Source organism: Canis lupus, chromosome 15 (genome assembly GCF_011100685.1).
Source record: "Canis lupus familiaris isolate Mischka breed German Shepherd chromosome 15, alternate assembly UU_Cfam_GSD_1.0, whole genome shotgun sequence".
Lineage (NCBI taxonomy): Eukaryota > Metazoa > Chordata > Mammalia > Carnivora > Canidae > Canis > Canis lupus.
Window position 1 is genome coordinate 60,211,075 of NC_049236.1, and position 18,804 is coordinate 60,229,878.

Genomic DNA, 18,804 nt, shown 5'->3' on the forward strand with positions numbered 1-18,804 from the left:
TAGAAACTGGCTTTCACAATTTTTAAGACTTTCACAAGAGTTTCTCTGACTATAACATTATCTAGGCCGCACATAATTATGAATGTTAAATATATCATGGTCAAGCTCTCTTGCCCACACCAGGATGCAGATGGTGGAAGGCAGCTGTCTCCCCTCCTGTGAAAGGCTGTCTAGTAACAAGAGCATGGTTTGGTATGTGGGACCAGGAGGAGTCGGTTAGAAATCATGATGTATGAGAGTCTATGATTCTACTTTGGATTTTATTTACTTTTCCCTATAACGATAAATACAGTAAAAGGAATGTCCTACCTATATTTTGTAACACCGGTATTTGCTTTATGCTTCTGTAGGAAAACAGACATGAGGGCTTGTTTAGCTCCTACCTTTGTTCTATCAATGCAAGGAGAACAGTCATCTGACATACAGACTCCGGGGTAGATCAGTGGTTCTCAGCGGAGGCTAGTATTTTTCCGCGGAACATGTCTGGAAATACTGTTTATTGTTATACCCGGTGTCTCTTTGCAAACAGATGTCAGAGATGCTGTGTAAACGCCCTACAGTGTATAGGATAGCACTCCCCAACGAAGAATTATCCAGTCCGAAGTGTCAGTAGTGCTGGGGTGGAGAGTTCTTGTGGAAGGCAATCACTTAAAGTTTCTTTATTAGGAAATTTGCAGGGAGGATTCAAAGTACAAAGTACAAATCAAATACCTTGAAGTTTTCCAAATTTAGAAGGATACTTTTGCTCTTGGCTACTGTATTGATCAGTATTTCGTATGTATTTGGAACATTTTAACCACAGACAAACTGGAGAAAACATGTTTTATCTCCCATTTGGGGGGGAGAAGTCCCCGTGGGTACATCTAACTCCCCTCTGTTTGCTACATCACAGTACTGCCTGGATGTTTCCCATTTCTGAGGCTTCATCCGTGGTCCTCCTCCTTTCTGGGCTTTGCTTCCCTGTTTCGGCATGACTGCCTGTCCCAGCTCAGAAGTAATTTCCAGCTGGAAATAAATTTCACCACTCTTCCAGTTTCATATTATGTCTTCCATTTGTGGCGTAAGAGTCAACTTTCGGACCAGTTACTTTTACTTTGCTACATGATAACCTCGACAAACACAGAACTTATGTCAGTTGGTCTTTGTTTTGCAGTAGGTATTTCAAGGATGAATGAAAGCTTTTGAGGTTCCAGGTTGGATTGCTTTGCCTCAGTCTCTTCGGTATAAACCAGAGGCGCCAGCCTCTACTTGTCCACGAAGCTTTGTTTTCATGAGTGGGTGATATGAAGAAGTCTCCACTCTTGCTCTACCTCTCCTTTCTGAAATAGTGACCAGAACCCATAGCGTACCTGAGAATCTGGGCCAGGAGTAACAAGCCATTTTCTCTGCCAGTTCTGGGAGACAGGCTGAGTCTTCCGGTTTCTTTCACAAAGCTCTCTGATCGATTGTTTCTCCAGTCATTCCTCTTTCATATGTTTGGGAAGTCAAGGAGCCCAGTATAGTCCTCGAACAAGCTTAGGGTACAGGCTATCTCCCCACCTCACATCCAGGAGCCATGTAGGTGCAAACCTGTTGTCCACATGCCCATCTTCTCTCAGAGACAGTCTGAGCCTACTCTTTGCTTTTGACTAAGTGGGCAAGATCTCTACTTCCTTTAAAGATGTTATTGAACAGTTTTAAGATTTTATCCTGGAAACTCAACGATAAGGATACTGTGAGAGGAGATGCTAACAGGGGGCTAAGTGGATTTCCAAGAATGTTCTCATGGGTAACATGTGTTTACCTCCTTATTATGGAGACTCAGCAAATTGTCTTCATACTCAACCTTGTTGGACTAGTCAGTTCTATGCTGTTTTCTGTAAAGAAGAAAGAATGTACACAATAAGGAAGGGCGGTAGAAAAGAGAAGACAACATCTTGTTCCTTGTGGATCCTTTGTGGAAACAATTCTTTGTCCTCACTAACACATATTTGAAGCTGGAACCCAAACTTGGAAATGCTAAAAGCACAAAGTTGTTTCTACCCGCCCAGTTTGGAAAAGGAATCCAGAAAGTCCAACTTGAGGCAATTCTCCCATATGTTCATTTTTCCGAAGCCCAAGGATTGTATGTGCTTCTTCCTTGGCGCTTGGGATCTTTTCTCAGGAGTTCCTGGGTTTAGGAATAAACCGCATCCCATCCTCCTAAACATCAATCGGAAACTGCTTGGAGATTCTTGCGCAGGAATTGAAGGAGCTTGGAGGAGCAAATATTCTGTCCACAACCATTTTCTAAGGAGATAGAAGTCTTTTCTTGGCCCTCATCATAGATAAATTTGACTCATTCACCATTCATAATGTCATGCCAACCCCACAGGAATGGGCAATAAAGTTCTCAAGCAGCCTCAACGTGTGATGATTAAATCCTAGGCCTCCTTTCAGTGAGTGCGTGTGTGTGACGCGGTGCTGGGCAGCTGCACTGTCGTCCGTGCTGACCGCACGCAGCAGCATGCTAACAGGCTGTGAGAGCCCTAAGACGCTCTGCAGATTTGTCCTATGATGTGATACTGGAGGCTTCCTAAAGTCCAGGCAGATGAATCCAAACCCTCCATTATGTCTGCCTGAATGTGTCGTGCCACCCGAACCAGAGAAATCAGGCCACAATTTGTAGGGAACTTTATATGTAAAGAGCAATAAAAGCACTTTAGACCGAGAAAAGCAAAAGGCACCCTTCAGCTCGTGATAGTTTCTTGGGATTCTGAGTCTGTGTGAGATTTTTCTAGCAAGCCAGAGAGGAAAACTGGGGACTCCAGGTAAAAGTGACTATTTCTAGAACTTGAATAAAAAAACGAATGAGAGAATAAAAATTCGTAAATTGTTTTTTCACATAGAAAATTCTTCCAGGTATTCACTGCATTTCCCACTGGGATTGAGTCAGGTGACATGGATTGGGGCTATTTAAGGGCATTTCCTTTTCAGGAATCCGAGACCAGATTTTATTGATAAACAGGACCACTTCCACTGACTGTCTCTTATCTCCTTTACAATCACTTTCTTCATCTTTGCACCCAACAGCACCCTCCTTCCTGGCTAGGAAATACCAAAATCCCAAATTTTTATTCAATTTCTTTGCAGCCCAGACTCCAATTGGATATGCCTTACTACAGGATGGCTTCTCAAAGGCCATTTTTCTGTGTAAAATCCCCCACTCATTCTTGAGGATTATGGTTTTTGTTCTTGTTTTTTAAGTAGGCCCCACACTGGGCGTGGAGCCCAGAGCAAGACGTGAACTCACAACTCCGAGAGCAAGACCTGAACCGAGTTCAAGAGTCAGGCGGTCAATGGACCGAGCCACCCAGACACCCTGAGGATTATGGGTTTTATTCCTAAGAATCAGCCACTTCAGTCTTTACGTCTTCCCGTGTCCTAATTCAGATAGCTGTTTCCTGTCCTTGACGTACTGAGAACCTGTTAGCTGGTATTTGCTTTGGTCTCAGTGCCCTCAGCTCTGGTAGCCTGTTCAAAACTACTCCCATTCGGCTCATGCCCCCCATCACTGGGTCCCTTGGTTTCCGTCCCTTCCCTCCTTGACTCTGGCTGTGGCTTGTTTGGGCCAACGGGACAGCAGCAAATAGGACACAACAGAAACCTCAAAAGTGTTCACGCTGTGTGTGTGGTTTGCTCTCTTGCTAATTTTTAAGACTGTAATTGCTACACGAAGAAGGCAGGGCCATCAAGCCCTGTGTGGTGGAAAACAGCTCAGTTGTTTGTGTCGTCCGGCCAGTAGTGTGCCGGCCACCAGCCTGGTGGAGGAGGGCAGTCCTGGTCAACAGCAGACAGTCCGGCCACGGCCAGAAGCAGGGCCCACCTGACCAGAATTGGGAGTGAAATAAATGCTTGTGGTTTGATGTCCGTAAGTTTGGGCATAATTGGTCCTAATTGGTCCTACAGCAAGAGGTAACTGATCTACCAGTTAGAAATGGAGGTTAAGAGTAGCATTTACCTCGCAAGGTTGTTGGTGTGGATTAAGTGAGTAGTTCCTGACACAGAAAATGCCATATTGATGTAGGTCACTGGTGCTCTCGGAGTGATTTAAGTGCGACGTGGGCTGTAGATCAAGAGCAAAGCTTTGCCTGGTGCCTGTAACTACGACCTTGCTAACGTCGAGGGGCTTCAACATCGGCTGCCCCGTCTGGACTCCAGGCCATGAAAACCCCCAGGAGAGGAGGAGGTCCGGTCGGCTGCCAGCCACACCTCCTCACCCTGTAGGTCTGGGCATCCTTCCCAGCCAGCAGTTCCCTTCCTGGAGAAAAGCTCAGAAACCACCAAAAATCAACTAAAAGGTCCTGAACTATGTAAGTGGCAACTACGTGGATGATTTGTCCAGAAACATCGATGACAAACTTTCAGACTACAATGACGACTGTTTGTAAAGTGGGATACATCCCCTTTCAGACTCTCAGCCTTATTTTCTTTCTAGTTGTATTGTTTCTCGGAAAATTTGCTTCCCAGCTCTGTCCACTGGAGGAACACACGCAAGGTCACCTGGAACATCTTGCTTTGTTTTCTCTTTAGGTCTAATTGAGTAGACCGGCAAGCTCCCAGGTGGGTGTTTATAATAAAGCTGCACAGGAGGCAAATTACTTCTTTCTTCAACCTTTAAAAGAGTGATCTCTAAAATCTCTTCCAGCTATTAAAGTGGAATTCTCAGAGTATTCTGTGTGCAGTATGTGGTCCATCATGTAACTGGAGACACCTGGACTGTCTCTAAAAGGCCTTTTAAATGGCAGAGGAGAACCTGTCTCATTTAACAGCTGCAGTGACTATATTTAGGAAAAGCATCTCATTGGTAAGTTGGGATATTTTTGCTGGGTGCTTAGGTCATGCAGAGTTATAAAACGTGTTTGTGTAAGGGTGTGTGTGCGTGGTGGGGCTAGGCAGGCGGTTTTCTCCTTGTTGCTTCTCTCTGGTTGCATAAATTATTTTTTAAAAGTGTTTCACATACTTGTAACATTTTCCTTGTTTTAGTGGTAAGTAAAGATACATAAGCATATGCAAATATGAATATATGTAGCAAAATATATAAATATATGTGTATAAATTATACAAAAAATATATATATATACACACACACAGTATTTGTATAAACACAATGATTCAATTTGTCTGATGCAAGGTCAAGTCCAGGGTGTCTTTGAAAAATGAATCAGAAAGAACCTGTGACGGGTATTCAGTCCAGCTTTGTTTTACAAATGAGGAATTTGAGTGTCAGAGTGGTTATTTTATTCAAGGTAACTAGTCCATGACCAAGGCGGAACTAGAACACAGGCCTTCTGACAAGTACCTTAAGTCAGCACCAATCACGTTTGGGCCGTTCACAATAATAGCACATATAATGACGTCTAAAAAGGAATGCTTGGGCAGCCCGGGTGGCACAGCGGTTTAGCGCCTGCCTTCAGCCCAGGGCGTGATCCTGGAGACCCGGGATCGAGTCCCACGTCGGGCTCCCTGCATGGAGCCTGCTTCTCCCTCTGCCTGTGTCTCTGCCTCTCTCTCTCTCTTCTCTCTTGAATAAATAAATAAAATCTTTAAAAAAAATAAAAAGGAATGCTTAAGTAACAGTGCTCAACAGGACAATATATGGATTGCTGGGAAGTGATGTGTAGCACCTCCTCGAAGCAGATGATAATAGCTAACAAGGATGGCACAACCAGACTTCTCATCGGCTGGGGTCAGCCAGAGCCAGCAACAGTTCTCGAATCCCTACCAACCCTATAATGCTCTCGGAAAAATGAAGCAGGTATCTCCCTGCCCTAGAGATACTTAGAGGCTCACAAGTGAGTCAGGCAGGAGGAAAAAACAAAAAACAAAAACCAGTTTGTTATGCTAGTCCCCCTGTGGTGTATGCATTTAAATAGTTCTGGGGCAACGTGAAAATGTGCACCTGCCATACGATTTCACTTCTACGAAGAATCTAAGAAAACAAGATAAAAAAACAGGAATAGACTCATAAATACAGAGAACAGACTGTGGTTGCCAGAGGAGAGGAGGTGGGAAAAGTTGAAGTAGGTGAGGAGAGGTCTAAACTTGCAGTTACGAGTAAGTCATGGGGATGAGAAGTACAGTGCAGGCGTTACCGTCCACAATACTGTGAGGACTGTGTATGGACAGACGGCCACTGCCCCTACCTGTGGTGAGCGTTTTGTGATGTATATAATGTGTAATCACTGCGTTGTGCGCTTGAAGCCTATTGTACGTCAGCTATACTTAAAATTAAAAATTAAAAAAAAAACAATCTGTGCCTATAATCTCTCCAATAAGTATATTTGTTTTCTTGGCCTCCATTTTTGTGTTTTGTTTTGTTTTCAACACACAAATAGTATACTGGAGGATTTTTCTAGAGTATGTCAAGGTAGGCAGGAGGAGCATTGCTCCCCCAAATTAGAGTAAGCAATGGGTAATTGGGGGTGTTCAAGTTTCAAGCACCAAGAGTCTGATTTTTTTTTTTTTTTTCCACTACAGGCAGAGAAGTGAGAGAACTGTCTGGGGCAGCAGGCTTATTTAATCTAAAAGAACAACCATTAAAAACACATAAAGGATTTTTTTCCCTCCAGGATTGTTATTACAGTTCAAAAAATGTTGCTGTTTTATATTCAACCTCAATTTGGGTTAAGGGAGGACGGTTTGTTCCTCTTCCAATGATTTTGAAGGTTTCAAGGCAGACTTAAAATATTTTGACTTTTAAATTCAGCAGGTTTTTTTTTTTTTTTTCCCCAGACTTTAAAAGTAAATTCAGGCTCAGCACTCACGGTCCCAATGCCAAAGGGAGATGAACATAATACCGACTCAGGCAGATGCCCCCACTACCTATAAATGTGCTTTGGGAAATCGGGCTCTGAATACAGCTGGAACATGAGGTACAGATCATTCCCTTTGCGGAAGTCGCTATCGTTTCCATCTGAAATTCCCCGAGTTAGGAGCTGTCCCCCTGGGAAGCGGCTCCGGCCGTGGGCACTGCTTCCTGACAAGTATCTTGCTTCCTACTTCGAACACTCTGAGCACCAAAGATGATAGTCATCTCATTTTCACTTGCTTTTAAGAAAGCGAAAATTATTTTTTAAAAGTGTCCAGTAGAAAGCTGACCCATATATATTGGAAAGCCAACTCTTCTGATGGAGGGACCTGAGTGACAATCCACTGGGGGCCTCTGGTCTGAAATCCTGCATCCACCCAGAACTGAGAAAGGAAAAAAAAATTCTTTTGAAGAAAAAATCTAAAAGAGAAAAGGTAGGGAAGTGTGGGTATGAGGCATTCACAACCTCATCCTTCCTTCTGCAACGTCCACTGGGCCCCTTGCCAGGGCCCCGACGTGGCGTTCGGCCCCAGGGGTGTGCTGGTGAGCAAGACAGACCCTGCCCAGCCTGCTCTCACCTCAGTCTACTGGTGTCAGGAGACTTACAACTAAATGAGCAATTACAATAGTGTAGGGTAGGCATCCTGGCAGGCAGCGCTTCTTACCGTGTCTGCAAAAAGAATGACATAAGGGATAATTAAATCTAGACCTCTGGGGACGAAACTCGGGCTTCGTGGGGTGTAGAAACTCCCAGGTAATTAGAATATGCAATCCAGATGGGAGGGGGGTGGGGCGGGTTAGCGTAGGATGTTAGGTGAGCACACGGTTCCCCACACTCAGAGGACGCAGGGATCCGCTCTTGGCTTCCTAGGCACAAGTTGCTGGGCCGCGTCCTCACAATCTCTGACCATAGGTCTGGGGTGTGGAGAAGCCAAGTATTGGCATTTCTTTCTTTGTTTTTTAAAGATTTTATTTATTTACTCATGAGAGAGAGAGGCAGAGACACAGGCAGAGGGAGAGGCAGGCTCCCCGCAAGGAGCCCCATGGGGGACTCGATCCCAGGACTTGGGATCACGAAGGCAGACGATCAGCTGTGGACCGCCCCCCTGCGGCCCAAGAATTTGCTCACCCTGCACCCCCGTCACCCGAGGCTCACCCTGCAGTCCTGTCACCCTCGGCTCACCCTGCAGCCCCGTCACCCGCAGCTCACCCTGCAGCCCGTCACCCGCGGGTCACCTGCAGCCCGTCACCCACAGCCACCCAGGAGCCCCGTCACCCACAGCTCACCCTGCACCCCCATCACCCGCGGCTCACCCTGCAGCCCATCACCCACGGCTCACCTGCAGCCCCGTCACCTGTGGCTCACCCTGCACCCTGTCACCCACAGCCACCCAGGAGCCCCGTTACCTGCAGCTCACCCTGCACCCCCATCACCCGCGGCTCACCCTGCAGCCCATCACCTGTGGCTCACCCTGCAGCCCATCACCCACGGCTCACCTGCAGCCCCGTCACCCGTGGCTCACCCTGCACCCTGTCACCCACAGCCACCCAGGAGCCACCTGCCGGGTGTCTGGCGACCCTGGGGTGCGCTCGGTGCCCACTGCAGTCACCAGGGGGCAGCGTGAGTACAGCTGTCCGTCCCTCCTGCTGTTACTGCGTCCACACCAAGGGAGAAATAATAAAACCTTCCCTATTAACTTGCTTTTCCTCCTCGTTTCTTTCCCTCACCTCCTCCCCTTAGTTCCGGTCATCTTTGTCTTTCAGCTTCTTTTCTCTTTTTGGGGAGGCGCACAGAGCCTTTGGCCCCTGCCAACACGCAGTGTGGCCTCTCTGCAGGTCCCCTGTGCTGGTTCCCCGGTGGCCTACCCTGGGGGCGGCACCTCCTCCCCCGGGTGCAGGCCGGCCGGGCGCAGGGGAACCCCCCCAGCAGCTCTGACTGCCACGAGCCAGGCCGACCCCCCAGCCCTCCGTGCCCGCTGCCCTCAGTAAGGCCCCCCGGATGTTGGCACCCCCCAGGACCCGTGAACGGCTTCCTGCAGGCTCGAGGGCAGCCTTCCCCAACAGCCCGGTGACCTTTCTGGCCACCGTGCGCACCTGCTCTACCCGTTACACGGAGCTGATCAGCGACGGCACGTTCTCGAAGACAGCATCGTCTTAATCATGGTTTAAAAGGCGCAACGGCTACGGTGCATTGAATGAAAAGACAAAACCTCTCCACTTCCCAGCTGTTCGTGTGCCTTTTCACATCTGGCTGCACACACTCCTTCATCGGCTCCTGGAAAGCCGGGGTGACGTGTGGCATCTCTAGGTCTGGCCCTTCCAAGGGCTTCGGGGACTTGCTACATCGTGCGGCCCGGCCGGGGACCCCAGATAGCGGGCAGAGGATTCCGGTCACCACCGGAGGGGCCTACACGGCCGTATCCCCCGTGAAGGCCTCCCGGGGAAGCAGCTCCCCACCCAGCTCCGGGGGCCTGGGAGCACCCAAGAGGAGGAAAGAGAAAAGACCCGTGCTCCTACCGTTGTCGTTGCCCTGCTTGATTTCCTCCGCCGTCCGGTCTATTAAAACGTACAAAGACCACACCACGCAGGTGATGGCGATGACGTGGAAGGTGACAGAGCAGAATATTTTCCTCCTTTCGCTCGTGGTCATCTGTAGTTTCTCCCACTGCAATCAGAAATGAGTCACACGACATGGGATTTCCAGGTAGGGACCCCTGCTCCCCGTTTAGAGCCCAGACATAGGCCGCGAACGGGGGACAAGCATAAAATACCCACATTTTAAGATGACACAACATTCCAGTAAGTCTCTGCGGTGGGAAAGATACGGAATCATAACCCCTAGAGTTCTATACGACTTCAATATATGTTAAAATGAAAACAAGGGACGCCGGGCAGGGTCCTTTGGCAGACGCTCACCCCCTGCCCCCCCCCCCCCCCCCCGCATCCCTGCACGTCCCTCGTGGTACTGCCTCATAAGCAGTAATGAGTAATCTCCTCGTGGGTGGGTATGTAAGCGGAGCCTGGGCCGCATCCCGAGTGTGTATTCGTTAAGGGGCGTCTGAAGGGCTGCCTGACAGCGGGGAGGGCAAGTCCACATCCGCTCACAGCCCTTGCCCTAAAGAACACACTATCATCCGGGCAATGGGAAAAACCCGTCCCTTCAAGCACAGGCTTGGTTTACTAGCTGCCACCACTGTCGAAGTCACCGTCCCTCGCCGTACGCCTCAGGAAGTCGAGGGCTGCTCCTCTGGGGAGAAGGGGCCCACAGTCTCACAGCAGCGACTGAGGGTGTGTAGGGGGGATGTGTCCACTGCCTACTCCGGAGAGACAGGCCGGCGGGGATCGACGCCTCGGCCGCTGCGGTGTCACTTCACTTCTGCGTTAGTTTTCTGTGCACTATTTCTAAGGGAACATCAGATCCCTGTGATCTTAGTAGAGAAGCCAAACCTCCGAGAATCCAGGACTTTCCCCATTCTTTACTTATCACGCTCCTGCTAGAGCAAAATCCTCGGCACTCCAGAGGGCCCTACTGCTTTCCCCTCGTCCCCGTCCCCGCCCGGGATTCCCCGACCAGCAGGCCGAGGCCGGAGAGCCCGTGTCAACGCTCCGCCACCGGCTTTGGGACACGGGTGAAGCTGCTTAAGTCCTCTGGGCCACTTGCGTCATCTCCCCAAGACGCACACTGTGGCAGAGGCTGTGACCGAGGGGTTTGGGGCGAGGACACCTTCTTCCCCCCTTCCTTTACCGACAGACTCCGCTTTCCGCCTGGCCTGGCAGGGGGGCAAGGCCTGGATCCCACCAGCGACACGGCCCGGCCTCTACCGGGGCCCGGCTTTTGCGCTCCTGACACAGGAACGGCCCCGTCTTCCCTTCCTTCATTTTCTCTTCTCCGTCACCTGGAATCCGTAGTTAATGGCCGGGGTCCCACCAGCCATCCCGCAGCCTCAGGGACAGGTCTCGAGAAGCGCAGGGACCTCAGCCCGGTGAGCAGCGCGTCCCTGGGGCCCCGCCTGCGGCCTTGGCCTCGGCCTCACCCGCACTTCCCGGTAAGAGGACACGGGGATCTTCCCGACTTCCCTGCAGTCTGCGGATTAGGGGCCTATGGGTTCATTTGTGAGAAAGCACCGTACCTGACGCCGACCCTGATGCTCCAGAAAGTTCTGGGAACACTTCAGGAGAAATAAATGTCTCCTTTCCAAACACCATCCATCCCCTCCTGCTGGCTACTCGTCAACAGCTCTCCTGGCGACGGGTGTCGGAGCCCATCACAAATTCACACCTCATCTTGTACTTTGATTTCCCTTAAATCGTATTTTATGTATTATTCCAAATAAAAAAATGGAGAGATCTTGGTACGGCAGCTGCAGGAAAGTCAGATCTACTTTTTAATTGCTCAACCTTGGCCTCCAGCACTAGTCCACGCCTATCCGTGAAGGGCCGATTGTTAAGACTCCCTTTTGTCATCCATCGTGTTTTGTGGTCACGTCACTGATTTTGTCACGGGAACCTGAATAACCTGCCTGCCGAAGGACGGAATATTGTCACCCGCGACAGCCTTCTGGGGCCCGGGGACGTGTCTGCGGCCCCTCGCATCCAAAGGGCCCGTAAGCGCAGGGCGGTGCACAAACGCGGCTTCGCACGCCCAAAGCCCCGCAGGGTCCAGGTGGGTGGAAGGACCTTCAGGACCGAAGAGCCACACCCCGTCGCAGGCGCTTGTGTGACCGCCGGGCCACAGCCGCGGGGACCGTGTCCTTAGGGCCGAGCACCTGGAGGAGCGGCCGAGACGCGTTCTTCAGGCTCGTGGGCCTCCGGGCAGGGCTGACCCTGGGGCCACCGGGCTCGCCAGGCCCCTGCGGCTGCGGACGGCGGGCCCAGCTGACCCTCCCGGCCCGCAGCGGCTCAAGGGGAAGGACGGGGAAGGGCCCGGGACGGTCCTGCTCCCCCGCGGGGGCGGGGCGGGGGGGGGGGCAGGGCCTGGCCGCCTCCGGGTCGAGGCCAGCTTCGTGTCCTCACCGCCTCCTGCCCGGCCTCCTCCGACCCCGGCCTCCTCCGGCCCCGGCCTCCTCCCGCCCCGGCCTCCTCCCGCCCCGGCCTCCTCCGGCCCCGACCTCCTCCCGCCCCGGCCTCCTCCGGCCCCGACCTCCTCCGGCCCCGGCCTCCTCCGGCCCCGGCCTCCTCCCGCCCCGGCCTCCTCCGACCCCGGCCTCCTCCGACCCCGGCCTCCTCCCGCCCCCGGCCTCCTCCCGCCCCCGGCCTCCTCCCGGCCCCGGCCTCCTCCCGGCCCCGGCCTCCTCCCGCCCCGGCCTCCTCCGGCCCCGGCCTCCTCCCGCCCCGGCCTCCTCCCGCCCCGGCCTCCCCCCGCCCCGGCCTCCTCCGACCCCGGCCTCCTCCGACCCCGGCCTCCTCCCGCCCCGGCCTCCTCCCGCCCCGGCCTCCTCCCACCCCGGCCTCCTCCGACCCCGGCCTCCTCCCGCCCCGACCTCCTCCCGCCCCGACCTCCTCCTGGCCCCGGCCTCCTCCGACCCCGGCCTCCTCCGACCCCGGCCTCCTCCCGCCCCGGCCTCCTCCCGCCCCTGGCCTCCTCCCGCCCCGGCCTCCTCCCGCCCCGGCCTCCTCCGACCCCGGCCTCCTCCCGCCCCGGCCTCCTCCCGCCCCGACCTCCTCCCGCCCCGGCCTCCTCCGACCCCGACCTCCTCCGACCCCGGCCTCCTCCGACCCCGGCCTCCTCCCGCCCCGGCCTCCACCCGCCCCGGCCTCCTCCGACCCCGGCCTCCGCGTCCCGACCACCGTCCCAGCCCCGCCGTCGGAGCGGAGCCCGCAGCCCTGCCCGCCGGGCCAGCCGTGCACGCGGCGCTCGCGGCTCCCGGGGTGCGGTCGGCGGCCTGCGGGGTGTCCCTCCCGACACAGCCGGCAGAGGGCGCCCGCGGGGTGTCCGGGGCGCCGGACGCGGAGGCCGCAGGAGCTGGGGCTGCTCCCGCCGCGCCTCGGTGCAGGGGTGCAGGGAGCCGAGGGCCCGCGGCGCTCAGCGGGGCGATGGGTGCGGTGCGGGTGGCCCTGCAGGGGGCGCTCAGGTGCGGGTGCGGGTGACCGGGTGACCCCGCAGGGGGCGGGCCCCGCGGGCAGGGCACAGGCCCAGGTTCGCAGCGGCCCCTGCGGGGCGCGGGGCCTGCCCTCGGGGCACCCGCCCCCGCCCCGGCCCCCGCCCCCGCCCCGAGGGGACCCGGGGCTGCTCACTGCTCCGAAGCCGAGGCGGAAGCCGGCGGTGGGGGTGCTGGGCGGCGCCGCTCCCCGCCGGGCCGAGGCACCCCGCGCACCCGCCTCCACGGCCCTCGAGGCCGCCCCCGCCCCCGCCGCTGCCCGCGGCGTTCAAGGCCTCAGCGACCCCCTGCACCCCGGGACGCCGGCGTGGACCCCGGTCTCCGCCCCGCCCCGCCCCCGCCCCCGCCCGCGGCTGCTCCCGGGCCCCCCGCGCTGCTCGCTGCGAGACCAGCGGTTGCGGGTTCAGGGTTTAAGGGCTTTCAGTGGCATTCCTTCCCGTCCCAGTCCCAGCTGCCCACCGAAGAAGGCAGCAAAGGCGTTAAGGAGCAGCGTCCCAAAGGGACGCTTCTCAAGGTCTTTGCCTGCAGCTGCTTGGCACAAGAGCCGAGCGCGGGCTGGGGTCAGCGAGGCGGGTCAGCGCAGCAGCACCTCCGCGGGCGCCCCCTGCCCCTCCGCCCCCGAGCACCGACGTTTCCCGAACCTGCTGGTCATACTGTAGAGTCCTGCTGCACGTGGGTGTGGATGACGTCGGGGAAGCTCGTTACCCGCACCCTTCGGTGAGCTCTCCTGGGGGGGGGCGGGGAGAGCAAGCGGACCCTGCAGAGGCACCGAGGCTTCCAGGGGGTGGAGTCCCTGCAGGGCCCGGGGTGGGGGGCGCTGGCTCCCTGTGGGCTGGTGGAGGACTAGCTGGCACACCACGTTGCACGGTTCCAGGCGTGCAGCTCGCTGGTTCGACAGGTCTGTAGTCACCCTGTGCTCACACGAGCGTAGCTACCACCTGTCTCCACCCAACTCTGTGGGGATGCCCTTGACCCTATTCCCTGTGCTGCACCTTTGACCCCTGTGACTTGGTCTTCCCCTAACTGAAGGCCTGTAGGCCCCACTCCCCAGCTGCCCACGCGCCCGGCCGTGAATCTCTTCTCTGTACTTAAGAATCTGTTTTCTGGTTCTTAAAAAGTGTTCCCCAGAAGCATCAGCATCAGCTTGAGGCCTGCTCGTGCCAAACTAAGCAAGGAGGACCCTGGGCCCAGGACCCAGTGGCTCTAATGCCAGGGCAGCCTACCTAAGCTAACCAAAATCGTAGCCTATAAATGCCAAAAGGTTCAGAAATGGAAACCCAAGGATAACCAGTCACAAAGAGCCAACTCGACTTTGAGCTTCGGCCCATCAAATCCATGATTACCTTCCTTTGCTTCTGCACTTTGTCTGCATGCGCCCCTCCCCCGGGGCCTGTGGATAAGGAGCTCCCCACCACTCTCCCCACCATTCCTGGCTTTGCACTGCCTGACTCAGACTGAGTTTTGCTTGAATGAACTCTTAAAAATCTTATTATGCCTGATTTGAGCTTTTAACATCTAGGAATGCAACATCTGGGGCCCCACCCCCAGAGTTTCTGAATCAGAGTCCAGAGTTGGGGGCCTACACTGTGTGTTTTCACTAACCCTCAGGTGAGTCGGCTGCAAGGTGGAGTCTGAGAACCACCTGACTGATGGCACTTGGCAGAGCTGTATGGTGACCTCGATGGAGTCAATGCTAGAAGTAGCCCCTGCCACTCCTTGCCATAAACTAAGTAGTGGTCTAGGGAAGGAAAATTACCAAACCGGTTTGGTTACCTGGCTGTGATGGAAAGATTTCAGGTTGCAGGAAAAATCACAACATCAGTGAATTTGTTTGAAATGAAATAGAATAACTCCGTGTTGGCTCATTAGTCACTTAAGAAACTATTTCATTCTGTATTTCAATTTTCAGATTAGTGTTCAGGTACGTGAAAATATATTAAAATCTAATTTTCTTACTTATGATTCAAATGCTGGAGGAGAAAACCAGACAACAGACTCTTTACGTTCAGGAGGCATGACTCTTGAGACCTTAATGAACCCTCAAGTTCACGGATATGCCTTGGTAAGTCATTTCTGTCTCCAAAATGGACTAAAGAACCCTGGAAGAAGACTGGACCCTACTCAGGCTTTCAGTGCTATTGACTACAAACCTGGTGGTAGATGGGAAAACACCACAGCCAGGTTGAGATGCGGAGGGTGGGGACCTGGTCAAGGTAAGGTGCTCGTTATCGGACACAAGTCAGAAAGTGTACAAGACTCCAACTGATCCCTCAACAGAACCACAAATTACACGGCTCCCCTGGCTTCCTCCCTGGGCGCCCAAACTTAAACGTTATATCCATAAATATTCTGTGTGGCCACTATAATCTCCGGAAATTGTCTTTGTTTCCCCCCATAGTTGTCTCTTCCACTCTGGGTCCACAGATACTGACTCTTTAACATCTCTCATGCATGGTCCAATGCGAAAGAGATTTTTTTTTTTTTTTTTTTTTTGTGAAGGAGAATTTTATACCTCCCTCCGGTTGAATGTCGCTCCTCTGTGTCTCTTGAGGACAGGACAAGAGGAGATGGTCTTGTCCTGCAAGAGCGATTAGGACCTATATCCAAAAAAAATTTGCAAGCACAAGTAGTGAGGAATGGGCCGCGTGTCCAGATGAACCCCCCAAAACTCCAATCGAAATGCAAATATGAGATTAACGACTACCATCTTGGGATCGTCCGAGCATGTGCTGATGTAGGGTTGGGGGAAAACAGTCATGGGGACCCAAGTTAGGTTAAGATAATACTGCGAGTAATTGGCAGTATTTGTTTTTGAGAAATGGTTTAGACCTTTTCCCGGAACACCTGGGAACCTGAAATCAGTGGCTCCATCTGGCCACCACGAAGTCTGTCTTCCTCCGCATTTCGAGTTACTGAACGCTGGACATTACCTGAACGTGGGCTGGAATAAAAAGAAAAATTATCCCGTTCTAGGAGTCTTTTATAATGAGAAGTAGTTTTCAGACCTGGCTGTGTCCCAGAATCCTCTAGGGAGCTGGTTCCCAGTCTGCACACCCGGGCCTGGCTGAATCGAGCGCCGAGGAGCGAGCTACGGACTCTCACAACGTACTGGGTCTGCGAGTCACGGTGTACTTGTTAAAAAAAACGAGGGCTCTGGGTTCAAATTCTGACTCTGCCACTAAGGGTTGGGTGATCTTGGGTGAGTTATTTTAATTCACTGCCCTTCCATCTCCTTTCCTGTAAATCGTGATAAGGACACTAGCTACTTTGCAAGGTCAAGTTGAAGGGAGGTAATGCGTATTAAGTGCAGAGCAGTATTGTGTCCTTAGCAAGAATTCAATAAATGTTAGGGGCTATCATAACTTGGAAATTGCAGCGCCATATCCAATCAAACTTCAATTGTCTTTACCTTCTAGATTCATGCATCACATTGACAACATCACCCAAGGATGAAGAAAGGCTGAGCTGGGATTTGTTCATACAGAATTAAGGCAGTCAAAGCCACCCATCCCCAACTATTTTCCCAGTACAAACAGGTTGTTTTTTTTTTTTTTTTTCTCTGAATAAGGAATCGCATAGCAGGGAAATACAGTCTGTTTTTGGTACCTATTTGTACAAAGAAGGGCAAGTGGATAATTTACTCTGCATAACGTCAGTCGAATCGTTCAAAAGGCTGCACAATGATAACTGCTTTTCTGTTAGGATTGAAAGAAAAATATATCCCAGGTTGCGATGTATGCCTCGGTAAGTTTTCATTCTTTTTGTCTGGAAATTCAGTTCAAGATGTTATGCTAAGACTTCCCAAAGAAATACTGTTCTGGGTGACAGTTTTCATAAGAGGTTGAAGTGACTCCAGCATCTCCAGTAAATGGAAAGCGTTAATATGGGTGTGTGGATTATCATTATGTGTTTCCTGAGGAAAGAACATAGGAAACCTCCAGAAACACGCCCCAGGCCTGCTATTCTCTCTTCATGATTGCACAACTGAAGAAGTCACCTGGGAATGGGTAGGTGAAAGAAATAGCTTATTCTCCTCCAAAGGTAATTACCTTGGGTTTCTGTGTTCGAGGACTCTTAACATTGGCTTTTTAAAAACAATGGAGTTTTCGAGGCCAACTGATAGAATGGAACTTTAACTTTACCATATACTCAGTAGTACTTGGAAATAGCCCAGTTGAGTAGAAAAGTAGAGGTGTCCTATCAGGGCAAATCCGACTTAGACCAAAAATCTAAGTAACACTGAATATCACCTATAGCTCCAGGAGAAGGTGCGCTTCTCACAGCAGCGGTAGCAGAAATAAGTTGTGTCGCGTGCTGGCCGCAGTGGTTTACAGTGACAGTTGTAACAGCAGGAAGCATGCTGGTGCCGAGACCAGATGGGAGGTTGTCCGAATGCAAAGACACTGGGAGAATCAGAGGCCAAATGAACACATAGAGAGAACCTGGGACGGGGGTGGTGGTGGTGAGGAGGGCTGGGGTCGGACCGGGGGGCCCCAGGAGGGAGTTGGGGAGCACAGAGTGACTGTCAGGTCCAACTGGGAAGAAGCCACATGCTTGGAGAGGCTTTGGAATGAAGTCACCGAGAACACAGACTTTGGGGTTTGGCCAACCTGGGTTAGAGCCACCAGCAGGAAGTGTCCACCGAAGGGGGGCAGGCAAGTAAACTACCTCCTTAAGCTCCAGTTTCCTCGTGGGCAAAACTGGGAGGATGGTACTGCCTCTTGTACACGGTATTTGTTACAATCGCTCACGATAACACCCACACCTCACGAGCCTTTAGTAAACCCTCAAGCAGGCCAGGGGTCCCTAACTGGTTTATGAGACAAAGATCCATAAGGCTCTCAGGCCCATCGTGGGCAAAAAGTAGCAAAAATGTGACTAGTTTTCAAATTCCTCGAAATGGAACAAACCCAGTTTGCTGCATCCCCACCGCTCTCTTTGCTTTACGCCCTGCTCGCTTGACTCACTTAGGTTACCCGCTCGGTGCCCCGGGCGACTGGGTTTGTGGTCCTTGAAGTACTAGCATCAGTAACCCAGGTTCTGCAGATAGAAGCCAGGAGGTAAAAAATAGAGAGCCAGTATTTTCTGAACCTTGAGAAGAGCTCTGGCCCTTAGGGGTGACTCAAGGGGTCTCAAGGGCCACCGAGCACCAAAAGATGCTCGGAGGGAGCAATCGGCAACACCCAACTTGCTGTGCTGGGCGTTGGAAGGCACTTGTAGAAAACTGGTTTGTGACAACATCAAAATTACAGGTCTCAGGAGTCTGGAAACTTGTAAATCCAAAGTTACTAAAATATTTGTGTGAAGCATATTTGCTGTATCCCATTCAGTCAAACTTACGAGGGTTAAAAGGTCCTCTTTCCATACAACGTGTGCATATTCCTTACACGTTAAATGCAGGCCCACGTACACGTGGATTGGATGTGAGAGCCAGCGTTTCTTTCTCAAACCTTTCGCTGATCTCCCGTTGCTTCCTTTCAAGGAGTCCAGGAGAGACAAGACCTCTCCCAAGTTTTGAGCAAGATATTTGTAGGGTAAGAAAAAAAAAAATTGCTGGGTATGATCATCCACTAGAGGGTGCAACGATATCACACACGGCGAAGACGACGGGCCGGAAAGAAAAGTCGCCAGCCAGTGTGTGCGGAGGGAGGCGGGCTCCACCTCTGCCTGGGGATTGCTCTGGAAACAGTTAAAAAAAACTGCAAATTCTGAGGCTCGGTCCCAGATCCATGTGGGGGGCCTTAGGTATCTGCGTTCTTAATCATTCCAACTGATTCTTAGGTGTGCAGAAGTCTGAGGATTGCTTCTCTGACAAAAGCAACGTTTAGGGAAACATTTTAGAGAGATGCTGTGATTTCTAATCTTTTTTTCACCAGG

The 18,804-nt window shown here is 52.4% G+C and overlaps 1 protein-coding gene across 2 annotated transcripts in view; it reads right to left on the reverse strand.

The window, feature by feature from the left end:
• MARCHF1 (membrane associated ring-CH-type finger 1) overlaps positions 1-18,804 on the reverse strand; it is a 798,496-nt gene that overhangs the window by 4,906 nt on the left and 774,786 nt on the right. For both annotated transcript variants that reach the window (XM_038559139.1, XM_038559140.1), the window contains one exon: positions 9,347-9,494. In XM_038559139.1, coding sequence (XP_038415067.1) covers positions 9,347-9,494 — 148 coding nt within the window. The remainder of the gene's footprint in view (positions 1-9,346; positions 9,495-18,804) is intronic.